The 10706-nt window shown below is 42.8% G+C and overlaps 1 protein-coding gene across 1 annotated transcript in view; it reads right to left on the bottom strand.

Moving 5' to 3' along the window:
• CNKSR3 (CNKSR family member 3) overlaps positions 1 to 10706 on the bottom strand; it is a 119360-nt gene that overhangs the window by 25943 nt on the left and 82711 nt on the right. Inside the window, exon 5 of the mRNA XM_006868445.1 lies at positions 3761 to 3802. Coding sequence (XP_006868507.1) covers positions 3761 to 3802 — 42 coding nt within the window. The remainder of the gene's footprint in view (positions 1 to 3760; positions 3803 to 10706) is intronic.

Genomic DNA, 10706 nt, shown 5'->3' on the forward strand with positions numbered 1-10706 from the left:
CTACAAGAAAGACCAGTTAATACTACTTTTATTCAAATTTACACACTAACCACTAAAACCAGTGATGATGAAATTGATGAATTTTACCAACTTCTCAGTCTGAAACTGATCAAACATGCAATCAAGATGTATTGATCACTACTGATGATTGGAATGCAAAGGTTGGAAACAAAAAGAAAGGATCAGTAGTTGGAAAATACGGCCTTGCCACCAAGAAACAATGATAGAAATCACAAGATAAAATTTTGTAAGATCAATGGCTTCTTCAATGCAAATATCTTTTTTTTTAAAAAAACAGCATAAAAGACTACTAGACACCTGAACCTCACCAGATGAAATACACAGAAATTAAATTGACTGTATCTGTGGATAGAGACAGTGGAAAAGCTCCATATCATCAGCCAAAACAAAGTCAGAGGCAGACGTGAAATAGACCACCAATTGCTCATATGCAAGTCAGGCTGAAGTTGAAGAGAATTAAAACAAGTCCACTAGTGCCAAGATATGACCTTGAACACATTCCACCTGAATTTAGAGATCACCTGAAGAACAGATATGATGCAACAGAAACTAAGGACCAAAGACCAAAACAGTTGTGGGATGACATCAAGAACATCATACAGGAAGGAAAGCAAAAAGTCATTAAGACAAGAAAAACGGAAAAGACCAGAATGGGTATCAGAAAGGATTCTGAAATTGCTTTCCATCATAGAAGTGCTAAAACAAATTAAAGTGCAAAAGCAAATGGAAGAAATAAGGAGGTAAAGAAATGGAACAAAAAGTTTCAAAGCTCAACTCAAGAAGACAAAGTCAAATCTTATACAAGATCTGGTTAGAAAACCAAAAGGCAATAAGATGTTTGGTATCTCTCAAGCTGAGGGAACGGAAGAAAAAATTCAAGCCTCAACTTGCAGTTTTGAAGGAGTCCTGGTATGGCACTGTCGGTTAATGTACTGGATTGCAGAGTTGATATGAACCGCAAGGTCGGTGGTTCAAGCTCCCAGTTGCTCCTCGGTAATGCCATACAGGGTCTCTATGGGTTGGATCCGACTCAATGGCACTTACAACAACAACTATGGGCAAAATATTGAATGATTCAGAAAGCATCAAAAGAAGATGGACGGAATATACAGAGTCACTGTAACAAAAAGAAATGGTTGATTTTCAACCATTTCAAGAAGTAGAATATGATCAAGAACCAATGATACTAGAGGAAGAAATTTAAGGTATATTGTAGTCATTGGCAAAGAATAAAGCACTGGGAATTGACAGACCACAAATTGAAATCTTTCAATAAACTGATGTGGCACTGGAGGCACTCACTCATCTATGCAAAAAAAATTCTAAGACAACTACCTGGCCAACTGACTGGAAAAGATCCCTAGTTGTGCCCATTCCAAAGAGAGGTGACCCAACGGAATGCAAAAATCACTGGACAATATTATTAATACACATGCAAGTAAAATCTTGCTAAAGATATTACAAAAATGGCTGCAACCATACATTGACAGAGAACTTCCAGAGGTTCAAGCCGGATTCAGAAGAGGACGTGGAACAAAGGATATCATTGCTGACATCTGATGAATCTTGGCTGAAAGCAGAGAATACCAGAAAGATGTTTACCTGTGCATTATTGACTATGCAAAGGTTTTTGATTGTGTGGATCAAGACAAGCTACGATCAACATTACAGAGAATGAGTATTCCAAAACACTTAATTGTGCTCATAAGGAACCTGTACATAGACAAAGAGGCGGTTGTTTGAATGAACAAGGGGACACTGAATGGTTTAAAATTAGGAAAGGTGTTCACCAGGGTTGTATTCTTTCACCATACTTATTAAATCTGTATGCTGAGCAAATAATCGGAGAAACTGGATTATATAAAGAAACATGTGGCATCAGGACTGGAGTAAGACTCATTAACAACCTGCAATATGCAGATGATCCAACCTTGCTTGCTGAAGGTAAGGAGGACTTAAAATACTGATGAAGATCAAAGACCACAAGCTTCGGTATGGGTTGCATCTCAATGTCAAGAAAGCAAAAATCAAATCCTCACCACTGGACCAATAAACAACATTCATATAAATGGAAAAAAGACTGAAGTTGTCAAAGACTTCATTTTGTTCGGTTTTACACTCATGGAAGCAGCAGTCAAGGAATCAAATGACACATTTCATTAGGCAAATCTGATGTGTAAAGACCTCTTCAAAGTGTTGAAGAGCAAAAATATCAATTTGAGAACCAAGGCACACCTTATCCAAGCCACCATGATATTTTCATGTGCACTGTCAAAGTTGGGACAGTGAAAAAGGAAGACCGTAGAAGAAGTGGTGCAGCATTTGAGTATGGAATTAGAGGAGAATACTGAAAGTACCATGGATTGTGGAATACATGTACGGTCAGAATGCTCCTTGCAAGCCAGGATTTGGTCTCAGACTTCGGACATATAATCAGGAGGGACCAGACCCTGGAGAAGGATAAAATGTTTGGTAAAGTAGAGGGTTTGAGAAAAAGAGGAAGCCCCTCAATGAAATGTATTGACACAGCGGCAACAGCAGTGGTCTCAAATGTAGCAAAGATTGTGAGGTTTACACAGGACATTGTTCTGTTGTGCACATGGTCGCTATGAGTCAGTGCTGACTCAATGGCGCCTAACAACAACAACAACAACAACAACTAATGCAGAAATCTCAGTGATTACATGTAGTTATTTTCTTCAATCAGATTCAGTGAAGCTTTCAAAATCAAACCACCAAAGAAATCAGGAAATTCCAAAGAGTGATTTTTTTCTTTCCCAGGGGGACAATCCAAGAAGTGACACCTTAAAATTCTTTCCAAGCTGCTTAGCCTCCCTATTTATGGAAAATGTATTTACAGTAATTTCACTGCTAAATTCCTCAACTTCAGTAGGAGGGAGGCCTTATCAAAAGAGCCCAGCCTGGTTAATGTCAAAAGGAGGAAGTGATGATGAACGGCCACAAAATGCTCCTGAAATAGTCAGGGTGCATCCATAATAGCGTCTATGCCAAAATGTTTTGCATTTTTTGTTGTTGTTGTTGTTTTGTTTTAATCAAAATGGTCTCCTAAAGTAACATTTTCAGATCAAGTGAACTTTGATTAACAGGCTACCCAGCGATCTGTGCCCTGACAAATTGTTTGTTGTTGTTGTTAAGTGCCATGAGTCAGTTCGAGCTGCCAAACTGCTGATCCTTGTGGTTTGCAGTCCAGTGCTGATCCGACAGCACCACAACAGGAATCCCTGACAAATGTTTAGTGGGGAACAAAATAAAAAACAAAAACAGTGACCAACCCAAAGCCCACTGCCGACCAGTCAATTCCAACTCATGGACACCTATGTGACAGAGAAGAACCGTCCCACACAGTTTCTAAGCTGTAACTCTTCACAGACGTAGCCCACCACATGTTTCTCCCACAGAGCCGCTGGTGGGTTCAAGCTGCTGACCTTTTGGTTGGCAGCCAAGTGCTTTAAGCACAGTGCCGCAGAGGCTCCTTAGACAAAGACCAAATATGCCTAAATTCAACACCAGCATTTTCACACTAGCGAGTCTGATTGTGAAACAACTCTCTACCTATATTTAACAGAACCATACCCCAAAGTCAATATAATTCACAGTCTGGCCTGAAATAATTAGCTGCAATGTGTCTGCTTTAATCAGTGTGACCCCTTGTCCCCAGCTAACACCACCACCTTTAGAAAAGAAATTTTACAATAATTCTGAATGCATGCATACTTACCACGGTTAAAACTTTATCCTCCATTTCCACCACAAGGCAATCCTAAGAAACAGAAGAGGAAAAAGAAAATGAAATCTAAGAAGCCAAAAAATTTTCAAAAGCTGATGGCTTATCTCTAAACATTTCTTTTACCCTGCGATGTTTTCTTATTTGAACTTTTTGTAATCATGCATTGGAGATAATGTCAACATTTTTTAGAGGCACAGAGAGAGAGACTATGATTTTGTGAAGAGAAAAATCCTGAGGCACATCAAATGTGTGGGTAGGGGTGGGGGTGGACCTCTAAGAATGAGATGCCATCCTTCTCCCATCAACCAAACCAGCTGCTATCATGTCTACTCCAACTCAAGGTGACTCCATACGTTTCAGAGGGGCACTGTGTTCTCAAAGAGTTTCCAGTGGCTGACTTTTCAGATCGCCAGACTTGGCTTCCCAGATCAAACCTTCAATCTTTCAGTAAGCATTTTGAGGGTATTCGCTGTGTGCACCACCCCACGGCTCCTGAAAGTTCTAAGACGGTAAAAAAAACAACATTGCCATCAAGTCAATTCTAACTCATAACAAGCCTGCAGGTTGTTATGAGTTGGACTAGGTCTCCCCAGAGGGTTTCCAAGCCAGTCCCATCTTTAAGTAAAGGCAACAGACTGCCACACCTTTCGCCTTCGGAGCAGCTGGTGGGCCTGAATCACCAACCTGCTGGTTAGCAGCTGAGGGCTTTCACCACTGCACCATCTGGGTTCCTCCCTAAGAAGGTGGTGCCTCAGTCAACAACAAGTAATGGCAAGCAGAATTCTGCAAAATCCACATCTCGTGAGCCACCAGAAGTAGGTGCTACATAAAATTCCATGGAGAAGTTGTTCCTGGAGTCCAACAAAGTCCTGCCCTCCCACACTGGCCCACCCTCCTCTCAGCCTACCCCCTACAGCCTAAACAGTGTTGTTGTTGTTATGTGTCATGGAGTCGGTTCTGACTCATAGCGACCCTTTACAGGGCTTTCGAGACTGTGAATCTTTACAGGAGCAGAAAGCCTCATCTTTCTTCCATGGAACAGCTGGTGGTTTCGAACTGCTGACCTTGAGATCTGCAGCCCAATTCGTAACCACTACGCTAGCAGAGCTCCTTAAGCAGTGGTAGCTCCTGCGAAAGGGGGCAGAGATGGGTGGTGATGTAGGGGAGAAAAAGGGGCCCCACCCTCAAAGATATAGATATTATACAAAGTCTTCAGTAAGTCCTACACTAAAGCAGACATAAGACAAACATAGATCACCAAGGTGAGGGAAATCAGACATGGTAAGTTTCCAAAGTTCCATCTCCACATGGTGGTCTCTTATAGGACACAGAGAACAAAGGAATCTCCTCCCATCCCATGCCTGAAGGTAGCAGCCATTCATCACCTACAGACAGGGTCTCAGGTGGGCAAGGAAGGGACTACTGCAGACAGGAAAGCTTACAGTCCCTCAGGTTCTCCATGAAGGAGTGTGTCCGGGAATGTTCCTGAGATGGAAGTGGACCCAAACCCACTTTTAATATACTCTGCTTCTAACTCTGGCAATTCACTGTCAGAGATGCATGAGGTAATCAAGTAAGATTGGCATCTGAACACTTTAAGCTAGCCACACGATGGAATTCAGCGCTTCCTGGCTGGAGTCGTTCGCAGGCCAAAAGCCTTCAGATTTCATGCTTTACAGCACAGTACATTGATAGGGGTTCTTTCTTAAGGCACGGCTCTTCCCTGACCTGCCAAGAATTGCCAGAGGAATCCACCTCACACGTCACTGAATTAGAAAATCTAGAAACAGCACTGAACTGCCACCCCGCTACTCCAAACTGTGCAGAGTGGAGTCCTCACAAATCAAGAGGTCATGAAATCTTCCAATGGCTCCCAAATGCAACCAGGGCCAATAAGCCATGGAGTCTTTAGGTGTGGGCTTGCCTGGAAGAATAGCTTTCAAAGCAGCACTTGGGTAAACTTAGCCACAAAAGTTTATTTTAAGCCCTCCTGAGATTAAATCAGATAGTTCAGTGCTTCTAGATGAAAACGGTTCAACAAAACATTCATTAACACACTGCCAAAAAAAAAAAAAAAACAGTGGTCTTGAGGTATGCTATTGATAACATTAAATAAAGAGGCTGGAATGTGAAGCATTGTTTACTCAGCTTAAGAACAAAAGAGTCTGCACACTGCATGAACCCAACCTGGTGGGCTGGATATAGGAATCTCCACTGTTCTCCATAAAAGCAGCCAAAGTGAACTGCTAATGTGAAACTTTCACAGTTAACCTTCTAGAACTTTCCTGAGCAAGGGGCTTTCACCTTATACTGCAGGGTGCAGACACAAGTCAAGTGAGAACAGCTGGGTTATTCAGCATTTGCTCAGCACTAGTACGTACCATCCCAAACAGAGACATCCCATGGAAAACACAAATTATTGTACATGCGCAAGGAACAGTTAACTCCATGCTAACTCTGTTAGAGTTCTCAGGAAAAGGTTTTACTTAAATTGAAAAGTCACTTTTAAGTCATTTTTTTATTATTCCTGAAGGGGGTGGCTTCCAATTCCTATCCATTGTGATTCGATTATCAGATTTTGTTGTCTCCTTCCATTTTTAATTTTATCTGTTAGATAAAAACACAGGAAACAGTTAACAGCTACTTTAAAGCCAAAGCTGCTGAGGCCAACTCAGTGCTGCCACTGATTCCAGAGTAGAACAGCCACCAGGTTTCGAGTCCATAAATCTTCACAAAAGCAGACCGCCTCATCTTTTCCCGTTTTGGTCAGCAGTCACTACACCACTGTGCTCCTGAATAGCTACGCTGTTGTTAAGTGCTGTCGAGTCAGTTCCAACCCATACTGACCCTGTAGAGGGTTTCTAAGGACTGGCTAATGAGCCTGAACTGCCAACCTTGCGGTTCAAAGCAATTTAGTAGTCCACCATATTAACCCACAGAGCCACACCAGGACTCCAAACAGCTCCTCTGTTGGTAAAAGTGTCGTGGAGTTGGTTCCGACCCATAGCAACCCTGCACAGCGTTTCCGAGGGTGTAAATCTTTACGGGAGCAGAACACCTCATCTTTCTCCCTCGGAACCGCTGGTAGTTTCGAACTGCTGACCTTGACCGCTGGTAGTTTCGAACCCGACTCGTTCGTAACCATTACGTTACCAGAGCTCTGCTCCTGAAATTTACACTCTCAGAAAGTGAGAAACCTAGAAGGAAAAAAGATTTCTAAAAGACAAGCCACTTCCCTTGCTGTTCTTAGAACACTGCAGTAAACCACTTGCTCTTGAGTTCTTTCCAAACCATGTTCGATTTTTTGGAAGTAGACCATGAGGCCTTTCTTCCAAGGTACCTCTGGGTGAACTTGAACCTCCAACCTTTTGATTAACTGTGTGTAACTGCTCAGGGACCCCCAAGACAGTACAGTAGGGTGGCAGTCAAAACTAGTAATAAATGAATGTTTTCAGAAAGGAGGGAGAACTAAAAAAAATACAGAATTGCTGAGTAAATATATTCTGAATTGCTCTATTATTAGGAAATGTATGTTCACATGTTTAAAACTGATACAAAGTCAAATTATATGTGCAACTGCTACATAACATTTGAATAATTACAGTTCAAAGTGTACTTTTCCATCTCTATCAGGTCCACAGCGCTAAAGCACCAACGACTACACTAGCTTAGTTCCTGGGAACAGTGTCAGACTGTGAAAGATTAATTAAACCAACATTGTCTTTAGAAATAGTATACAGATGTGGTCTTATACGAGGAAGAAAATTAATAACTTGCATTTATGACATTTTATGACAAATTTCCCAGACAATTAAAGCTCTGTCAGCCTTGTGAGATTGTCCCCCAAGGGAAGAGAGGTCCTTTCAAGCCACCAGGGTTGAAGTCAAATCACCACAGGTTGATGTTTGACCTCATGGTTTCTGAATCTTGATTCTTTGGTGGATTCAAGAAATCTCCAAGAAAACGGAATCCCTCTTATGGTAAGAGAGTCAATGGGCAAGAAACTCCCCTCCGAAAAAAAACACCTAAAAAACAACCAAACCCACTGCTGACTTCAGCATCCCTACAGGACGGAGGTATGCTCCATGGGTTTTCCAAGGGAGTGATGGTCACGAAAGCATATGGTCACATCTCCCATAAGCAACTGATGGGTTAAACTACCAACCCTTCCGTTTGCAGTCATACATTTAACCCAGTGCGCTACCACAGTTCTGTTCCTCAGTTTGCTGAAGACACTGCCATGGAATAGATCCCGACTCGGAATTACACAATAAAAAACTGCTCCCTGGCTTTTCCGAGACTGAATCTTTACCAGATCAGCCAGCCTCATCTTTCTCCTGCACAGTAGTTCATGAGTTTGAACCACCAACCTTGTGGTTAACAGCCCAATGCTTAATCCATAACAACACCAGGACGTTCATTAAGTAGAACTTCCAAATTGTTCAAGTCAGCACTTGAAAGGGTTCACTTTCCACCTTGCCATCACAGAGAACGTGGCTCCCCACACGCATTCCCACAGACAGGAAGCAGCTGCAGGCGTAACCTCTTATTGTTTGGCGTGAAGTCAATGGAATGGAAAAAAGAGGTACTGGAACAAAGTCGCCCCTCATGAGTCAGACAGAGGCTGAGAGCTGGAACATTCCTTGGGCACCTGGACTGGAATACAGCCAGTCCGAGTGGCAGAGACCCAGCCTGAGCTGCCCCAGACATCTCCCTCCCCACTTCACCTCCTCCTTCCATCTTCTCAATGACTGAGCAACATTGGGCCTGTTGTTTAACCTCTCTGTGCCTCCGTTTCCATCTCTGCAAAACAGGGATGAAAACAAAACCTATCTCAGAGAACAGTTGGTGATTAAGTGCCTTAACATACATAAGGCATGTAGTAGCACATGACACATGCACCGAAAACCTCATAGCCACTCAACACGTGTCAGAGTCCAACTGTGCTCTGCGAGGTTTTCAATGGTTGGGTTTCTGAAGCAGATCACTGGGTCTTTCTTCCAATCACCTCTGGGTAGACCTGAAGCATCAACCTTCAGTTAGCAGTCAAATGTTTAAGTGTTGGCACCACCCAGGGACACCGAGATAAAACTGTTGCTGTCATGTGCTGTCAGGTTAGTTCTAACCCTCTAAAGGGTTCCCAAGGAGCGGCTGGTGGGTTTGAAGTGCTAGTCTCGCCATTAGCAGTCCAGTATTGACCCTAAAGCATCCATTAATGGTCTCATCATCTTTTCCTCTTCTGCACCCAGGGTTATCTTTTTGTCTATTTTTCTTTTTTTTTTGACCCAGTTTTTGTTGCTTATTTCCCCATTTCTGTTCACACTGACGTGTAACAGTGTAACTACCAGTTTTTACAACCTCACAACAGGAGAAAGGTAAACCGAGATCCTGAACCCCTCCCCATTGTGGGTTTCAGTCTCTAGAATTAGAGCCTGGAAACTGGAAGGGAAGACCTGACGAAATCCATCCTTGTCGCAGAAAGGTTCTTAAAAGAGTGTGCCATTTCTTCGCAGGGAGAGAAAAGAACAAGGGGCATCCTCCCAAGTGTATGTTTCATCCATCACTTGTGGGAGACAAAGCGCAGTGAGAGGGAAGAGAAAGGAGGGGAGTGTGGGGCTCCCTGATGACAAGGAAAAAATACCACTGAGAGAATGCAGGCAACGCAGGATGGTAAGGTCAGATTACTACCACCTTCCCATGGGTTTGCTCTGGTCGTGTACCCAAAACTGAGCTCCATATTCAGTACCTCTGGTACTCCTTCCCTCAACGATGCATCTTTGACATTACTGTACTTTTTCATCCTTATGTTTTCTCTGGGTCAAGAGACTATCAGCTCCGTGAGGTCAGGGAGTTTTGTTGTTTTTAAGTTTTTATTGTGAACTGAGTGATAATTTACACAGGAGAACATCAGCTTCACACCATCGTTTGTTTCATGGCAATGATTACAACCTCCTCCATGTTTCAGTGGCTTCTTTTCTTTTTTTAATGTTTTATTGTGAATTAAGTGATAGTTTACATAGGAGAACATTAGTTTTACATCATTGTATATTGTTTCATTGCCATGAATATTGTATATTGTTTCAACACCCTCTATGCATTGTATATTGTTTCAACCCCTCTATGCATCATCAACCAACCAAAGGGTACACCTGCAAGCCTGGCCCCCAGTCGTCAGCACACAGCCCCTCTTCCTCTCTGTGCCTAAAGTCCCCAGCTGCTCCATCTCTCCACGTCATCATCTCTGCCTCCATATCAGGTGTCACTGCTGCTCTGGATAGGGTCCCGCTCGCCGCTCTTCTCCCTTGATGGACCTAGGGACCTCCGCTCCTAGACTGCAAAGTCAACCACTCTTGTCCTTTTGCTACAAAATGTCTACCTTTACATTTCCAACCCTCACAATCAGTCCTGATAACAATTATTCACTATTCTATCACAAGAGACCTATCTGCATCTCCTTTCATCAGCCCCACCCAGACAGATTAGATACTACTCAGTGGAGCTCTGGTAGCATAGTAGTTACGGATCAGGCTACAAATCACAAGGTCAGAAGTTCGAAACTACCAGATATTCTGCGGGAGAAAGATGAGGCGTTCTGCTCCTATAAAGATTTATAGACTCAGAAACCCTGTACAGGGTTGCTATGAATTGGAATCGACTCTATGACACATAACCAACCAACCAACCAGTGGAGATTCTACCTTCCTCCATGCACTCTGGATCTAAGTTTCCTCTTGAAAGCTTATAAGCCAGTCACTTCTTGCCTTTGTAGCCCTCCCTAGCCCCCATTTTGGGTAGCCAATGTCCAAGTTGCCCATCCCTGTCTACTCTGTGCATGGAGGGGATGGGAATGATCCTTGCTGTAAGGTTTTGTTCCCTCTTTTGAGCTACTGCATCCATAGATGTAGGTCAAGTTCATCAAATTGTATCAGATTACTCT

This window comes from Chrysochloris asiatica, unplaced genomic scaffold (genome assembly GCF_000296735.1).
Source record: "Chrysochloris asiatica unplaced genomic scaffold, ChrAsi1.0 scaffold00117, whole genome shotgun sequence".
Classification (NCBI taxonomy): Eukaryota; Metazoa; Chordata; class Mammalia; order Afrosoricida; family Chrysochloridae; genus Chrysochloris; species Chrysochloris asiatica.